Source organism: Barbus barbus (assembly GCF_936440315.1).
Source record: "Barbus barbus genome assembly, chromosome: 13".
NCBI classification, from domain to species: Eukaryota; Metazoa; Chordata; class Actinopteri; order Cypriniformes; family Cyprinidae; genus Barbus; species Barbus barbus.
In genome coordinates, this window is record NC_136741.1 from 23,860,541 (window position 1) to 23,879,683 (window position 19,143).

At 36.6% G+C, this 19,143-nt stretch overlaps 1 protein-coding gene across 7 annotated transcripts in view; it reads left to right on the plus strand.

Moving 5' to 3' along the window:
- rad18 (RAD18 E3 ubiquitin protein ligase) overlaps window positions 1-15,933 on the plus strand; it is a 49,310-nt gene extending 33,377 nt beyond the window's left edge. For 3 of the 7 annotated variants that reach the window (XM_079431957.1, XM_079431959.1, XM_079431961.1), the window contains 2 exons: window positions 2,445-2,491; window positions 12,122-12,372. In XM_079431957.1, coding sequence (XP_079288083.1) covers window positions 2,445-2,469 — 25 coding nt within the window. In that variant the 3' untranslated portion in view covers window positions 2,470-2,491; window positions 12,122-12,372. Of the gene's footprint in view, window positions 1-2,444; window positions 2,492-12,121; window positions 12,373-14,179 lie in introns of those variants that run through there. The other 4 variants (XR_013784995.1, XR_013784996.1, XM_079431958.1 and 1 more) reach the window with 4 other exon arrangements.
- The last annotated feature ends 3,210 nt before the right edge of the window (window positions 15,934-19,143 follow it).

Consider the following 19,143-nt stretch of genomic DNA (forward strand, 5'->3'; position numbering starts at 1 on the left):
TATGTATGTACAGGTCAAGTATGTGCAAATTAGAAATGAGAAAATACATTTAGTCATTTGGCAGATGCTTTTATCCAAAGCGACTTACAATTGGGGAATAAAATTAAATAAGTGAGTGTGGTGAATGGATAATGTATTATAGTTGTGTGTTCCACTTTTATTGTTGAGTGTTCATGAGATGGATTGCCTGAGGGAAGAAACTGTTCCTGTGTCTGGTCGTTCTGCTGCTCAGAGCTCTGTAGCGTCGACCAGACGGTAACAGTTCAAAGAGGGAGTGTGCTGGATGTGAGGGGTCCAGAATGATTTTACCAGCCCTTTTGCTTACTCTGGATAGGTACAGCTCTTGGAGAGTGGGGAGGGTTGTATCAAAGATTCGCTCAGCAGTACGGACTACCCTCCGTAGTCTTCTGAGGTCAGATTTGGTAGCTGAGCTGAACCAGACAGTTATTGAAGTGCAGAGGATGGATTCAATGATGGCGGAGTAGAACTGTTTCAGTAAGTCCTGTGGCAGGTTGGATTTCCTCAGCTGGCGAAGAAAGTACAACCTCTGCTGGGTCTTTCTGACAATAGAGTCTATGTGAATATCCCACTTCAGGTCCTGAGAGATGATGGTGCCTAGGAATCTGAATGACTCCACTGCAGTCACAGTGCTGTTCATGATGGTGAGTGGGGGGAGAGCAGGGGGGTTTCTCCTGAACTCATCCAGACTCGTCAACGTCCTGGATGAGGCCGATCAGTGTGGTGTCGTCTGCAAACTTCAGGAGCTTGACAGAGGGGTCTTTAGAGGTGCAGTCGTTGGTGTAGAGGGAGAAGAGCAGTGGGGAGAGTACGCAGCCCTGAGGAGCTCCAGTGCTGATGGTACGAGTGCTGGATGTGAATTTACCAAGCTTTACTAACTGCTGTCTGACTGTCAGGAAGCTGCTGATCCACTGACAGACAGAGGTGGGGACGGAGAGCTGGGTTAGTTTATTCTGAAAGGTTTCCGTGATGATGGTATTAAAAGCGGAGAGGTGTTCAGGGCGGGTGTGGGGTGATTTTTCAAAACGACAATAAAACAAGTCGTCTGCCAGTTGTTGATTCTCCAGAGTGCTGGGGGATGGTGTCTTGTAACTGGTGATATCCTTCATACCTTTCCAGACTGAAGCAGGATCACTGGAAGATAATTTTTTTCCTTAGCTTGTCAGAATAATTCTTCTTTGCCACTCTGATCTCCTTTTCCAGTGTGCCTGTTTGTACAAGACTTTATCCCCCTTTCTGTAAGCATCTTCTTTGGCCTGACGGAGCTGTCTGAGTTTTGCAGTGAACCATGGTTTGTCATTGTTGTAGATTAGATGAGTCCTGTTAGGAATGTATACACTACCAATTAAAAGTTTTGATACACCTACGCACCTACATACGTCTTCCGTTTTTTTTTTTAATTGAAATGTTGTAAAAAAAAGTTGCCACAAATTAACATATAACAAGATAATGTTCAGTGAGGTTTGCCTGTGGATAGCTCAGAACTGAAACCTTCAGAGTGAAGCCTGCCGCCAAACATAAAGTTCAGGACCTCTACAATATTCTGACATCGAACAGAGTGGTCCTGACTGAAATACTTTCAGTTCCCACTTTGTTTTTTGTGTATTGTTTTTGTATCCTCAAAATTAAAGTCAGAGATGACTGGGGGCTTGATTACTGTTTTTATAGTAATGTTTTTTTTTTCCCTCTTCATTTCCAACTTCCTCCTGTGCAACCAATTCCCTAATTTCATCACTCTCCCCTTTCCATCACTGCCTCCAGCTTCACAATTTCCGCACTTCCTACATGGCAGGTGGCTGGCTTATTGTGTCCCCATTGCTTTTCATCAGTAGAGACCAGTTCTGTAATCATTTCTCAAGCTGAGCTGGACCCAAAGCACCAGTGTGGCAGTGACAGGGCCTTGTGTCTTGACTTAAATTATCGTCCCTTGTGTCTCAAAATTCTGCCTAGGTCTGCAGAATCACAGTATTGCTGCTCTGTGTATATGTGTGAAGCAGTAAAATGCCATACTATTGCATGGTGCAGAGATCATGTAACATCATGCTTGTTGGAAATTAGCCTAGGACTGTTCTTGGTATGTTTCTCTTCATTACTTTATGTATTCAAGTGGGCCGTGTATAATAATAAAATATGGCCATTTTCTAATTTCAGTCAAAACTAAAAATCCAGTCATATGATGAATGAATCTGAATTTATATATCCCCTTTTGAGAGGGAACTATAAATCCTATTAATTAATTCCTACTGGTTTGAGCAATGCATTATGCCACATTTTTGTGTAACATAATGACAAAAATGTTCCCCACAAGGCGATCAATAATGTATTTGACTTTTTTTTTTTTTTTTTTTTTTTATATATAATGGGAGAGATGGCCCATGCTGAATTTTTAAAAATATTTTTAATATGTTTTTCTCTGTTTATTTCAGCTCCATCTCAGATATTTTCTGTTGAAGACATGGTAGCAGCTACTCAAGTAAGTAGTTCTTCACAAGCAACAAAATTACATACACATTTCACACATCACATACACAATTACAAAATGTTAAATCAAAAATCATAATATCTGACACTTGTAATTAACAGTTATAGTCATGTTTATAATGTTGCTTTTATTTCATTTTGTTTGAATGATTTATGACTGTTAATTTAATTCACAATTCATCTTTGCATGTAATTTCCATTCATTTCTCTTCAAATATATATATATTTTTAGTGCTGTCAAATGATTAATCACGATTAATCACATCCAAAATAAAAGTTTTGGTTTACATAATATGTGTATACTGTGTATATTTATTATGCATATATAAATACACACACATTGTATATATTTAAAATATTTACATGTATATACATGTTTATATTCTTTATTATATATAAATATATTTAATATATAAACATAACATTTTTCTTAAATATATAGTAATAATATAATAAATATATAATAAATCAATATACACAGTATATACACACATATTATGTAAACAAACTTATTTTGGATGGGATTAATTGCGATTAATCATTTGACAGCACTACTTTTTTCTTTTTTTTTTTTTTTGGATAGTGTGGCATATTTTATTAATACTTTTATTCAGCAAAGATGAATTACATTGTTCAAAAGTGACGGCGAAGATATTTATGATGTTACAAAAGATTTGTTTAAATGCTGTTCATTTTAGGCTCATTCCAAGAAATGTTATACCAAAGCAGCATATTATAGTGAATTCTGATGGATTATATGAAATTTAATGTAAGTAATGGCTGCTGTGAATTCAGTTTGCCGTCACATGAATTAATCAAATGCATTGAAAAAGGAAAGTTATTTTAAATGTAATCATTCATACTATTTACAGTATAGTGGAAAAACAAAATAGTGAAGTGTGGCCAAGTATGGTGACCCATACTCAGAATTTGCAACTATAGCCAATGCACTATAAACATCCAAGTGCACACACACAGTAGTGAACACACACACACCCGGAGCAGTGGGCAGCCTTATTGCTGTGGTGCCCGGGGAGCAGTTGGGGGTTCGGTGCCTTGCCCAAGGGTCTCACCTCAGTCGTGGTATTGAAGGTGGAGAGAATGTTGGTTATTCACTCCCCCCACCTACAATCCCTGCCGGACCTGAGACTCAAACTCGCGACCTTCGGGTTACAAGTCCGACTCTCTATCCATTAGGGCACGACTGCCTAGCTGTAATACAAGTTGGTCTGTTGGTTAATGTTAACTTGATGAATATTCTGCATTGGCGATAGTTGCAGGCATTTATGTTATCCAGTACTGATGTTAATTTTTTTGCTACTTTCAGCAATAAACATGCGGTCTATTCTTTGACAGGATTTTGTCCCACAAAAATCCCTGCATCCACAGTCATCTAATAAAGGCTTAGTCTCGCGAGTTGTTGTTGTTGGCATGGGTTGTATCCCCATAGTTCCAGCACATCTGGAGTGCGTAAGGCCTTCTTTCAGCGAGGGATTGCTCTTCTTTGATAGAGTAGTGCCCCCCCCCCCCCCCCCCCCCCCCCCCCCCCCGCTATGAGCCACTCACTGGGGGATAAGACTCTCAGGCAGTAGCTGTTCTTTTTCCAGTTCAGTTTTTGTGTAGAGACAAGATATTCCCACCCGTTACCCTATATCTTGCCTTGAGGATCCACCTCTAGCTTTATAAATGTGGTATGGAAAATTGTACTCGTGGGATAGTATTATGCCAGATGTGATATTAAGACTGTTGTCATGATGAGATAAAAATCTGTTGAAAGAAACTGTTCACTGTTGAAAGAAATTCTTCAGCCTAATTATTGAAACCAGTGCTCTTGGATTTAAAGAATCTCTATTAGCTTTAATCCATATAGACGTCACCTAATGAAATGTCAGTAAATCGTAGTTTGTCTTTAAATCCAGTTTTCATATGACTATAATTTACAAAGGCTTAGCAAACTTTTGTACTGGAATTGAACCAACATCTGACCACATGCGTTGGTTATGGTGAGAGATGCTGTCAGAACTTTGTACTATTATAGTCAGGTTTTGATTTTTATTTATTTTTTAATGAATGAAACGGAGGACATTTAACAAGCAACCTTTCTATTTAAAATTAAGTTTGATCAATATTAAATTTGTACTGGAGATCATACTGGTTGTGAAGCTTATCAACATGCGTGTTAAAAAAAAAAATGCTTGCTTACAGGAAACAAGAACATTTGAAAGGCTTTTATCTGATGTTCTCTTTCATAATCATGAGGTTTGCCCTATTTTGGTTGAGATGAGGTACTTTAGAAAAGTCAATTGCTTGCAGTATGTCCATTTTACATATCTAGTCATAGTTAAATGAACACAACACTTTGGCTTGTCTTTGTACTGAGTGTGGACAAATGTTGTATAACTGTTCCAGTAACATTAAAAAAGAACTTGCATTTCAAACACACATCACATACTTTTGAATTGATATCTATCTGATTGGTGCCTGACATGAGCAATAGCATAAATGGTGCTTGATTAATGTCCCGGAGTCTCTTTCAGAAACTTTCCTGTTTTAGCCAGAACAAAACTGTCATCTTGCTGGTGAAGTGAATTCTCACCACTCTGTCATCTTACTGAAGTAGACCAGGGCTGAAGCCCATTTCACATACTTCTATTAAGTACCGAAAATATGTATTGCACTGGTGATAATAAAATTCTTCATAAAATGGCATCTGAGAACCGTTCAAACCAGTCAGATTAGATTTATTTGAGGGATTTTGGCCAATATTATTACAAAATGCATGCTTAGAAAGTCTTCTGTAAATAATATGTGATTTGGGCACCTTTGACATACTGTTTTCAGATTTGGGCCAAATAAGCAGTTGACCTATGCAGGTTTGTGAATATTTCAATGTAGTTAATTTACTTGCTGTTTACCAAACATATTTGACGACAAATATTTACTTTTCAAGTTGTTTGAACATAAATGTGTGTTGGAAGTGCGTGTACACATCCATCCTATAATGATAAAAATCCACCCTTTGATTTTAAAATCCTCTTTCTCAAATCAGGCTGTTCTGAGAGCCCTGTCAGAATGACGTAGTTCTGTACAGACCACGCCCACGATCATTGATTGACAAGACCGTCTTACCTTAGACCTTAGACCAGACGTCCTGTTTTTCCCGGGTTAGTTAGTGAAGTTAGTGAAGGCGTGATAGGCGGAATCGCGCTGATAGAAGTGCTCTCTCTGTCGCACGCTCAGGGGCGGTGTTTCCATATGGCAGAGTATGGCAGTCGCCATACCCTAGCCCAGTCATGTGTGCCTGAAAATTATCCAAACTCTCTATTTCGTTATTACTGTTTTAAATCACTGCTATTGATCTTCCTTATGTCTGTTTGAGGGTTTTACAAATATTTAACCAATGAAAAGCATTCAGAAGAGCTCGTCACTAAACTTTGTAACGCTATGGATCCTCAAACTGTCAGCGAAACCTCGTATAACTGCCCTGCCTCAGAATGAAATGCTGCGCAGCCTGGAGACGGATCTTGGCTTGTTCGCAATGCAAGGGTAAATAATAAGTAACTGATGTTTGAATAAGTACAGCGTTTTCTTCACTAAAACACTGTCTGTAAAGGCTAATGTTTTTTGTCTGTTTGAAGAGCAGAGAAGAGTCTTAGCTTTTGCCGTATAGTTGTAACCAATATACTTTTGTACGTTTTAAATATCCTGTGCAAGTGTGCGCATATAGCGCTTCATCTATATAATGAGATTTTGGCCAAGTGTATTAAACGACATGAAAAACTAAGCACCCATATAGCTACAATAACCTGTAAGTTGATAAAAACGTATAATGCGATGCACTTCAGATGCTGCCATTCGCTGGTCAAAAACACTGTTAACTCCATTTGAGCTTGATTTTCATAAAATGTTAAGTGCAAGTGTCTGATAAAGCTACATACTCTGACGATGCACTGTTTAATTGTTAAAAGAGAAACACTTATTCCTTTTCTATATTTTCTTCCTATATTTCAGTGCTTAGTAATGTGCCATGGTATTTTTTTATCAAAACTGTAACCCCGACCCCACCCCTTTCAATTTACTCCACTGCCATACCCCCTATGGTTTTGTGAAACGCCGCCACTGCGCACGCTCCACTTCTTCAGTTCTCAAATGCAGCGCGCGATCAGTTCTCAGCGCTCAAATACACACACAGCAGTCCAAATGTCTATCGTGTAGAGTCAGTCTACCGTAAATACAGTCAGTTATGGCTTAAGTGAGCGTAAATACGTGGGTGAAAACTGAATGTGTGTCAGTATTACATGCATACCTTCCGTCTTAAATGGACAGCATTCCTAATTATGTGTCATCAATGTTAACCAACAAAAGATGTTAAATAAATGTATACTTAAGTAAACCTACTGTACCTTGAATCCTTGATTCAAATTTCTCATAAGCTTAATTGATTTGGTCTAAAGAGAGAAGGATTGATGACTATTTTTGTTTGAATACTACATAAAAAATAGCTACCAAAACTTGACAAACTATGAAAGACTCAAATTACTAAAATGTGACTAAGACTAGTAAGCATTTTCGTCTCAAGATAAAGACTAAGACTAAATCAAAAATGCCTGCCAAAATTAACACTGCTAAAAAGCTAATTTTTTTGATTCATTTGATCATAGAAGCCAGTCCCATTTGAAGTTCCAGTCGTGTCTGACAACTGAATATGCAGGAGATTTTATTTTTGGATGAGTGAGGAGAATTTTTCTTGAAACCCTCCTGAACAACACGTGGTGATGTAGGGACTGTTTGACAATTTTTTTTTTTGTAAGGTTTTCTGACCCCGAAACTCAACCTTTCTTTACTCTTCTCCAGCTATGGTCCATGGAGAGTCTTTGGCCACTCAAATTCCTCCTCCTCACTGTGCGTTAGGACGATATAGACACATGTCCTCTTCCAGGCAGATTCATAACATTTTCTGTTGATTGGAAATTCTTAATTATTGCCCTGATGGTGGAAATGGAAATTTGTGAAGCTCGATTATCTTTTGCTGCACATCAGAAAAACATTCTTTGGTTTTTCTCATTGTGATGGATGATTAAGGGAATTTGGACTTTGCTTTCCCTCCTATTTATACTTCTGTGAAACAGGAATCCATGGCTGGATAATTTCATGTTCATAATCCCCCTGGAGTGCTCAAAATTGTAAATATGAATGGGAATATACTTCAGAGATATTTTACTTATAAGAATTTCTAGGGGTACCAATAATTGTGTCCAATGTGTATTTGAGAAAAACATTTATTTCATAATGAGATTTTCCCCCATTTTCAATTGTTTTAGTTCAATGAAAGGTTAGATTTTTATTTTATTTTTAAATAAAAGATCAAAAGGATTAATAATGCAGGTTTATTTTCAGAGCCTTCTTTGATCATATTTACCAAGGGTGCCAATAATTCTGCCCACGACTGTATGTAACTTAATGATCCTTAGTCAGAATTTATCAATTGTAACCTGTAGCATATTCTTACAATAAAGAACCTATTTTTCGTTCCTTCAGAATATAAGAATCTAGCTTTAACTTTGAAGCTAGTATGAAAGACTTGCGCATCATGGTCTCAGCTGTTTCAATTTTCTCTTAGAAGTGAAATGTTATCTCATAGCTGTTTCTTACAGACTGTTCCCAAACACAGGAATGTTCAAAAATTTTAAAATTGCATTTCCAGAATAGATCAGCCTTTTAACTCCCTCCTCATTGTTTATGAAACACAAAAATCCCTCCACTCAATCTCTGTTTGGTTAAACCTTCATCAAGACATACGGCTGCCTTTGTGTCCCAGGCGATGTCATTTGTTCTCCTTTTGAACTGGCTGCTTTGGGAGCCATAAGCAAGCGCTCAGTGTCACTCACTGTTTTTCCAGCACTTTGTGTGATTTATGAACCAGGGGACTGAAAGGGCTGATTTGTTTGTTTTTCTCATTAAGCGTATGGATCAAATGTTTCCTATGAATAAAATATTCTTCTATGGCTCTTAGAAGGCTTATCTACAGGCCTTCAGCTCCTGCTTAATTGTCATACAATAAATCTGTTCAAAGGCATAAAGAAGGGAGGAAGCATGTGGAAGGAAAACATTGCTGGTTTATTTGAGTAGCACCAAATCCCACACACATTCTCCTCTCAACGTGCCAATTTCCATAGCTCAGGGGTCTTCGACCTTTTTTTCAGGCCAAGGACCCCCCATGGTGGGTAGAGAAATTAGAGCAGGAGCCATATTGTGTTGCATTTTAAGCTTGGCCTTTAAAAAGCCATAATATGCATTTAGTTACATAATCATGTATTGACACCATCTATGGAAGCCCGTTTCCACCATTAAATAAAAAAAAATGGTAATTGCGACTGTCACAGTTCTGACTTTTTCTCACAATTGGGGTTTTCTCAGAATTCAGTGAAATAAACTCGCAATTGCGAGTTATAGAGTCAAATTGTGAGAAATAAAGTCAAAATTGCGAGTTATAAAGTGGCCTTGTACCATCAGTTTTCACATCATTCACTTACAACCAACATTGCACTTTGTAATCTTCAATGTGGACGTATGCAGCATTCATTCTCATTACTTTTTATGCACTATTCCATCCCTTACAGAGTAATACTTATCTGAAGAGCAGTGGCTGTGATATTTATATATGTACATTGATATGAAATCTGTCCATATTTGCAGTTCCTTTTGACAGTGAAGGTCCTTGTCATGCATTGGATTGCATTTAAGCTATGAAGCCATCTTAAAGCTCCTCCATTTCAGATGAGGCGAATCAATTTGTTCCATTTGTTAAGAGCTGATCTGGAAGATATTAGGATCATTGGATATTTGGATAAGCCGTTGCAAATGTCTTGCTAGTAATCCAGAGTCATAAGCCAGAACCTGCAAAGGAACCAATGCATTTTCAGCGTTCTCTGCTGATTTGTTAAGCTTATCCTGGGGGCTGCCTTATGGCGTCTTTAGCTAGTATAACGAAAACATCTGTTTCAGGCCTCTTAGAGCCTTACAGAAGCCCATGTTTGTGAGATGTTTGCTTCATCTGTCATTAAGCACTGGGTGATCTGCCAGAAAAGATCTCTTTCACAGTTTGAATTCAGGCAGTATCCATCATCTCTGGATGATTGCCTCGCCTTTGCACCCATTCCAATTTATCATTTAGATTATACACTATACTGCCAAAAGTATTGATGTACTATTGAAGTATTCTAATGAACAGGTTTGACTACTTTAGTCATTTCCATGAGTACGAATCTTAATGTTTAAGCATATAATGATATTCTAGGGAATTGTGTGCTTCTAATTTTATAGCAACAGTTTGGACAGGACCCTTTTCTAGTCTAACATGACCGTATAAGGCAAGGTTCAAAAAGAAATGATTGATTCAGTCAGTGTGGAAGAACTTGACTGGTCTGCATAAAGCAAAGTCCTAATCCCAGCTGAACACCTGGGTACAGTCATTTTAGACACTTTCAAAACTGTTGCAACAGAGATGGAAATACAAGTTTTAAATACGTTAATTATGCTTCCATCTTTGTTGCCATAGTTTTGGAAGTGCCTTCTTCTGTTCTAAAGAAGGGGGTGCCCCAATACTTTTTTCCATATAGTGTATGTACAAATCATTGGTGTTTGGTGGTTTTCAGCTCAAGGTCTGCATTTAAAGTCACACCAGAGGTGTTGAGTAGTAGGGAAACTGGAGCTGGGATGCAAACCCTGATCAGATGACCACATGGCTATCAGCTCTTACATTTGACTACCTTTTTAAATCTTTATAATGCAGCATGCATAATCCATCGTAAGGCCAATAACACATTGATTAAATAATGTGCTTGTGTAATTATTTACGCATTACTTGGCTTAAATTTCACAGCCTTTAAAATGAGAATTTATATTATACACTTGTGTGAATGTAACAATGTAATGTTCTTGTAATTTTAATGTGGAAGTGTCAAGGAGATTTAAGGAGATGTTTTTTTTTTTTTTCTCCAGAAAATGAGTTCAAATAAAGTGGATAATTGATGGTCCCCCTTGCAATATTGCTGCAGATCCCTATTGAAGATAGTTTCTTTTTTTTTTTATTGTGATAGAATTTGTTACACATTGTTTGTATTTCACTTTGAACTAGTTTCAGCATTAAATAGTTTCTGGTTAAAGGATGAAATTCTGTTTGGATAACAGTGTGGATTCAAGTATGTTTTGGTTTTCACTTTCACTCCACATTTGGATTTCAGTTCTAAAGTGCCCCTCAAAATTCCTTTGTTCTGTTATAGGAAAAAAAGAATAGTGTTTCTGAGTTTTCAAAGTATGTGTTATCTAAGATGATCTGATCTTATGGAAAAGAATAGGATATTGTGCAGACAAGACATGATAACCAGAAAGGACAAAGAGAAATGGGCAAAGAAACTTCATTTCCAGTAACTGTGACACTGCACATACCAACTTGAAACGAATGCAGACGAGTCCCTCTAAATGATAAAAGCATGTCCTTGAAAAACAGAGGAATTACAGTCCTCAGAAATTCTGGTCACACTGAAATTGGACTTCATCCATGATTTTGTTGGCGAAAGTGCATTTGTCTGCAGACTCAGAGGGAGCTTCTGACTGTTAGGCCTCACGGCAACAGCAGTCAGTGATTTAAATTAACATTTGCCAAGCATGCAATGCGTGTAAAACCAAAACAATATTTTTAGAGTTACGTGTAGAGTTATGTTTTTTTTTTCTTTACTTGGGTAACATAGCTGAGTGCTGAATGCAGGCAACACTAGTTTGTGTAAAAATTGGAAATGTAATATTCACTTTTCTGCCATGTCATAGTGTCCAAATGTACTTCATAAGTATCTAAGTTTCAAGCAGGTACATTTTTTGTGTTAACAGGGTTGTGTACAAAATGTATCCTAAAATGAATTTACATCATATTGAACTGCAAACAGTTTACTCATGGTGTTCATTTTCTTAAGTAGAATAATGTAATTATCTCTGTTTCAAGCAGTCAAGCAGACAGAGAAATGGTGAGACACGTCTGAATGATTTTAGAAAGCAATATAAAGTTGTAGCGTGGGTGTTGTATTTTGATGTGTATTACAAATACACGCTTCACAGCAAAACAAGAAAAACCTTAACACAAATTGAAGACAAACTGGCTAAATTAACGAGGGGCTCAGTGAATGATTGTCTGAGTGTGATATCCGGAGAGAAAATGGCTTTAGTCTATTGCATTTTATTTTTTGCAGGCTTCACAATCTCTGTTTACACCATGCTGCTGTTCAAATTATGAATTTAGTTATTCAATCATCATTAGTCTTAGTGCTGTTGTTTTTCCCTACATGTGTCTGTTTTAAAAATGATAATAAAAAGGCTTCCATAGGGGAAAAAATGGATGCAGTTTGTGTAATGTGTCGTGACATGCAACTTAAAGCGTAAAAGAGTTTTTACAGTCTGCATTATTCTTCATAATGATTATGCAGTAAAAGTCCATTCAGGAGCGAGATCAGTACCGCAGCTGTTTCGTAACACTCGTTTTAGTTTGATTATCTCTTTATGCTCGATTTAACCTGTGCTTTGCTGTAGTGCCAAATGGACCCATTTCAACCATGTGAAATTCTCTCTCTAGACACAGCGAGTGAGTTCTCCTCTCCAGAAGTCCAGAGAAGCCTGTTACGGAGAGAAGTCTCCATTCCCATAGGGAAGATGTTTGAAGACCCTGTGAAGAGACAATTATGTAACAAGAGTATCAGTTTCTAGGTTTTTCTGAGCTTAATGCGTGGTCTAAATGTCTAAACTAAGTTTCCAAAATATTATGTACTATATATTTTGTATCATTTCATTGATTTCTCCAATAAAACAGAAAAAAAGGTTTCATTGAATGCGTGTAATTCACTCATAATTTCATATGGAGCTTATGTACTCAACTGTAGTTGATCAACTGTTGCAGTACTCCACAGAAGTATGTGGTTTGAAATCTGCCATCTTTGCTCGTGAGTGACTAATTACATTGGAGTTGGAAGAAAAGGACATCAGGAGATCACAGTCCCCGATCCTTCACTGGCAACTATCCTGTGGCATTAAAGGAAGCAGATTGGTAAATTTTGTCTGTTTTCAAAAAACATGTTTGTGATAAGTTTGTAGTGATGGCATCTCCCAGCAAGGACTAGCAGGGTCTGTAAAACCTTGACTGCTTTTGAACTGTTCCCAATTGTGCTGTCAAGAGTAATACATAGTGAGGGTTTCCTGTGCTCAAGATTTCTGATGCTCATCCAAGCAGATAAACGAACTGAAGCATGCACATGCACTGTAAACAATCTTTGCGTCTAAGTCCTGTCGCATCTTTCTTGTATCAGAGCTCCACTGTACACAATTCTCTTAATGATTGCATGATTAAAAACATTCTTTCGGTGGGATTACTTGTCAAAGCTAAAGCTGCACTTCACATTAAAGTGTTAAAAAAAAAATCACAGACCAGTCAGTTATAAGCTTCAGGACTTCAGTACAGTAAAATGTATGATGTGTAAGATTATACAGGTACATCTAAAAAAAATAAAAATTGAATATCGTGAAAAAAGTCAATATTTTTTGTCACTCGTTTCAGAAAGTGAAACCCATATATTATATAGATTCATTACACATAGAGTGAAATATTTCAAGCCTTTATTTCTTGAAATTTTGATGATTATGGCTTACAGATAATGAAAACCCAAAATTCAGTGTCTCAGAAAATTAGAATATTACATAAGATCAATAAAAACAGGGATATTTTAAACAGAAAGTCAGGCTTCTGAAAAGTATGTTCATTTCTATGCACTCAATACTTGGTTGGGCCTCCTTTTGCATGAATTACTGCATCAATGCGGCGTGGCATGGAGGCAATCAGCCTGTGGCACTGCTCAGGTGTAATGGAAGCCCAGGTTGCTTTGATTGCGGCCTTCAGGTCATCTGCATTGTTGGGTCTGGTGTCTCTCATCTTCCTCTTGACAATAATCTTCCTCATCTTCCTTTCACTTCCTGCTTTCACATCCTTGAAGAAATGCGAAACTACTACTCTGTCCACATGTCCACATCCCTAGTCTCAAATTTTTTGTTCCTATGGCAATGCTCAATACCATAGTGTTCATGTGCAGCTTTGTTACTGATGACCGCAAAATAAATACTTAATCACTACTTTATTTCACCTCTATATGTTCTTGCAAAATATTTAAGAACAAAGAAAGCCCACCACTGGCTATAATACCATTTAAATAAATGTCAGTAAATGACATTTCCAACAGTGTAAATGTGAGAGGCTTAGGAGACTGGAACAAAAAACTGCACCATTTGTAACCCTTTAATGGAATTAGTAGAAATTCTTTGCATTGGACACACATTTATGTAAAAGGAAAATACAGTAGCAGTGACTCACTGCAGATGTAGCAGTAACGGTTCAAGGCCCCTATTCGTTCATTCTGCTGGTTGATTTCTTGTGCATTTTTTTGAACTTACACTCTGGTCCTTGACATTTTTCTTACCGCATTTCTGAGAGTGATTCTGCATAATATACTGTATTGTAACTCCCTCTCCTTTTCTAGGGGACGGCAGGTGTGACGTTTAATTTGCCTGTCATTTGTAATCATTGGTCAAGTGTTCACAATAAGCTGCTTTTAAATTGATTTTGTGTTTGTTTGAATGTGCATTGTAGGGGCAAGATAATTCAATCTACTCAAGGTCTAAGGAAAAACAACATGGAGGAGAAGGGATGATGGGTAATAAAGAGTGGTTGTGTGTGCGGACGATAAGGTAACTGAAAACAATGCAAATACAGTTGAAAAAAGTGACATGACAGACTGACTGCTGCTTCACAATTGCTTATTGTTCACAAATGTATAAAAGATGTTTACATGCAGTCCGCAAGACAAAATAATAGCTGAATTTATAAAAGAGTTTATGTGTGATTCTTAATTATGTTTCATTACCTTTTTTTCCTCTTCTTCCTCTGATGGTTGTTCATGAGCATGTTGTTTTTCCTGTTTTTAAGAAAAATCCTCCAGGTCCTGCTAATTCTTTGGTTTTCCAGCATCTTTTGCATATTTGAATTCTTTCCAACAGTGACTGTAGGATTTTGAGATCCATCTATTTGCAATGACAACGATTGAAGGAATCATACGCAACTATTACAAAAGGTTCAAACATTTGCTGATGTTCAAGAAGAAAACAATGCATTAAGATCTGGGGGTGAAAACTTTTGATAAGGATGAAGATGTGTGCATTTTTCTTGTTTTGTTTAAATGAGACCTATTATGCCCCTGTTTACATTATATAATATAAGTCTCGATTGTCCCCAGAATGTGTTTGTGAGGCTTCAGCTCAAAATACCCCACAGATCATTTATTATATAATTTTGAAAATGCCAATTTTGAATGGAAGCAGAAACAGGCTGTTTTCGTGCATGTCTCTTTAAATGCAAATGAGCTGCTGCTCCCCGCCCCATTTACAGAATAGGGCAGTGCCTTTATAGATCGTACCTCAGATACTCTGCTAAAAACATCTGCATGGTTTTGATTATCATGTCTATTGTGCTGAAATCATGCGTTGTATTCCACATTAGCTTGCAGAGAAAGGCTTACCAAAAAAATGTAATGGGTTGATCTTTTTCACATTTTCTGGGTCGGTACATGCACCAGAGACCCGATTATAGTACCGAAACACGGAAAAAGTTGAATTTTCATGATATGTCACCTTTTAAATATATTTTTTCATTTAGTACTGCCCTTCAGAAGCTATACAGAAGATACTTGCCTACATGTTTCCCAGAAAAGAAAATAAGTACATACATAAGGACAGTGGGCATTGTCTCCGTTCTCACTTTCTTGCTTATTCTTTTCCTTTCCTATCTAATATTATTCCTGTGCTGTGTTTTTTCTCCTACAAAATGCTATTCTTCCAGCTTTCCCCTCCTTCATCACTCTATATCTTTGTCTTGTCTGACTGCAACCATCTTTCACTTTCCCACGTGTCTTGTATCTCTTTACCCTATATTATCTATGTCTCCCTGCTCCTCTGTCTCAGGCTGGAAAGCTCCTGTGCTTGTCATCCATAGTCATAACACCTCGGTCTCTGGGTTTGGAAAGGCACTCAAGCAAGCAGGAGGCTTATCATCAGAGCCAAGAACCAAAAGGTATGTGCACACACAGACCCTCCCACAAATCCTTCTGAAAATACTGTTCTCTCACACACACAGCTTTACATAGCAACAGAACAAACATACAGATTGCAAATGGACTTGTTTATTTATTATTGTTTTTAGCAAAATCATAAAGAAATTCATTATTTTGATATTCTTTTCTTTGTCAATCAGGTTTATTTAAAAAACCTATGCTCTTAAATGTATGCTTTTAATGGGCTTTTGTTTGTTTTTGCTGCACTATGCAAAATAAATAGTCCAACAAATCACAGACCATCTTGACCTTGCATCTTGAATTGATATAAACTCACAATTCTGAGAATGAAGTCCGAATTGCTTGGTATAAAAATCATAATTATGGGATACAAACTCACAATGGTGAAAAACTCAATTACCTTTTTTTTTTTTTATTATAATTATTCAGAGGCGGAAACGGTCTTCCATAAATGGGGTTCTTCAAAACATAATAATAATGAAAAATTAAGTTAGGATGCTTAAGAAATTGTTCTAAGAACTACAGGAACTGATCATTATTATTTATTCCATTTTCCAAACCACTTATCCTATAGTGTTGCAGAGTTGTTTTAGCCTTTTATTTTTTTTTAGTTAGTTATAGGTAGTTAGTTATGCATTTATTTTGTGCAGTTTGTTTTTGCTGGGTTCAGACCGACTTTAAAAAAACATAATAAAAATGAATTCTCATCACATTTTAGAAAGGTGCATGACTGTGGTAAAACAGAGAGTTGAATAAAAAGTTAATTTATAAATATATATCATTTTTACATATTCATCATTGGAGACCCCAAATACAAAGAGAAACCATAAGGTCCATATAGCTTCTTAGAAAAAAACAAAACAAAACATTAGCATTGGGATGATACTCAAGGAACTGGCCTAATCTTACAAGAACTGATTTTTTTTTTTTCTGAACATTTATTTATTAATTGATTGATGAATTTATACATCTATTCTCTCAATAGGTTCTCCTATAGGGTCACAAGAATGCTGGATCATTTTATATATGTTTAGTTAGTTATCTGCTATGTGTCAGACTGCCTGTAAGCAACAACATAATTCAAATGAATTATGGTCACATTTCAGAAAAGTGCATGATTTTTTTGGTAAAATAGATAAATAAGAGGTTAATTTCTATTCATATTTTAATTTTATATATTCATCATCGGAGCCCCAAATATAAGCAGAAGTAAAAGTCTCACAAGACAAGTATATAAAGACTGATGATCAGAATGAGACGAGCTCAACCCATGAATGCAGATGCACAAATCTTGTGATATGGAGTGAAGTAGGCAATACTGCAGTGTTCATCCCATATTTATGATGTTTTCTGTGCCATGCGAGTCTGACCAGTGCAGGTTGATATTTAGGGAGCATGAGCAACATGACCAATCGATGATAAAACAAAGCTGACCAATTTGCTGTGATCCCCGAGGTGCTCCGCTCTCTCCAATGCAGTACATTGCTTAGTGATCCTCTGGACCAGGGCCAGAGGTTGTCTTCCACGGATTTTTGCGCATATGCCCATCCCCTTCCCTATTTACCTCATCTTCATGCAGCGTTCTCACTCACGCAGACTCCCCCAAATGTGAAGCTCATTGATCTTGGCCGCATCGGAATTAAAACCCTTAAGCCTGAGCACGGCGCTATGACTGGGCAGTTTATTGCGCAAAAGATGCTGCCAGATATCCCACTGTGAGCACGGAAACATGTCCCAGTACAACTCTGCTCCACTAACAATGTGTCTGTCCATTCTCTGTTCACTTCTGCTTCCAATCCATTCCCACCAAGGGACACAAACAAGCCAGTCATGACCTCTTCGTAATTCCAAGTAACACTGCCAAGAAGACTCTGTGATTTTCAGAGAATAGCATAGCAAACAAAAATGAGATGTGAAATGAAAACTTATCTTAGAAATCATAGCAAGAGATAGGATAATTAAGTTGCACTCTACATCACAATAGCTCTTAGCAGCTGTGGTGAATAACGTTTATTCCATGGCTCACATCATTACATCTGTTGCACACTGCTGGTGTCGGTGCACATGTGTTTTCTTTCTTGCCACCAAGAACCTGTTCAGAATAAGTAAGTAATCATTCCAAATGGAAACTAATTTTCAGTGTTCGGCCGTCACATAACATGATTGCATGTTTAAAGTCGACATGAAATGGTGTTTGCAAACTCGTTTTACTTCAATAATGTGATGTATTTGTATTAGGAATTGACTGGATTGTGAATGAAGCCAGATCTGAAGTAGACTGACTACTCAGCTGTTCTGAAAATCTGAGCTACCCACTCAGGATGACCTATCAGTAGTTTAAATATAATAATTAAAAATTACCAAATGGGTATTATACACTTCATAAGGAAGACCTGTACCACTATATCTTGTGATTAACAGAAAAAATCTTGGGCAGAAAATATTTGTCAGGATGTGCTGCCTTCATGAGTTCTTTGTATTGAAGGACTAATCCACTTCCATTTTTTAAAAACCAATATTTGAAGCTTTAGTGCAGTTCATCATTGCATGCATCTCAATGTATCCCAATGGTAATGCCACTTTTTTTTTTCAAATCTATTGTTTTTTTTTTTTGACCACCTATTGAATTAACTCGGATTTATTAGTAACACTTAGAACTAGTTTGAAGTACTGAAACTGTCATTTCAGTATTTCAACTGTCATTTTAACAACAGTTTTACATAATTTCTTAATTTGTGTGCATTTTTAAATAAATTAGTGTTCATTGTTTATTCATAGGCCATATATACATACGTTAACATGAATTTCTATACAAAATGTTGGGGTATTTTAATAATTTTTATTTTATTTTTTTTGGAAGAAATACCCAGCAGGTATACATTAATTTGATCAAAAGTGATAGTAAAGGATTTTACGTTGTTACTATATATATATATATATATATATATATATATATATATTAAATACTGTTCTTTTGAACATTCAATTCATCAAAAAATTCTGAAAAAAAGCATTAAAAAATTTAAACAGCACATCCCTTTTCAACTGTGATAAGAAATGTTTCTTGAACAGCAAATCAGCATATAAGAATGATATTTGAAGGTTCATGTGACATTGAAAACAGGAGTAATGATGCTGAAATTTTAGCTGTCAGACGAATGTGTTACATTTAAAAAATAATACAAATGTTATTTTGAATTGTTATACTTCACAGTTTTTAATTTTTTTTCTGATCAAATAAATGCAGCCTTGGCGGGCAGAAAAGAGAAAAAAAATCAATCTTACTGAGCCCAGACCTTTCAATGGTGATCTATGCTGAAATTAGCTGTAAAAGTATTATTTATCATTAGCTCATGATATCTATTAACATATTAACAAATTAAAAGTAAACTTGTCCGAGCAAATTTTGATTAGAAATTACAAAGACAATTTTTTTTGGTCTTTGGAATAATGTGCATTTATTAATCATACGTATAACCATGATGTG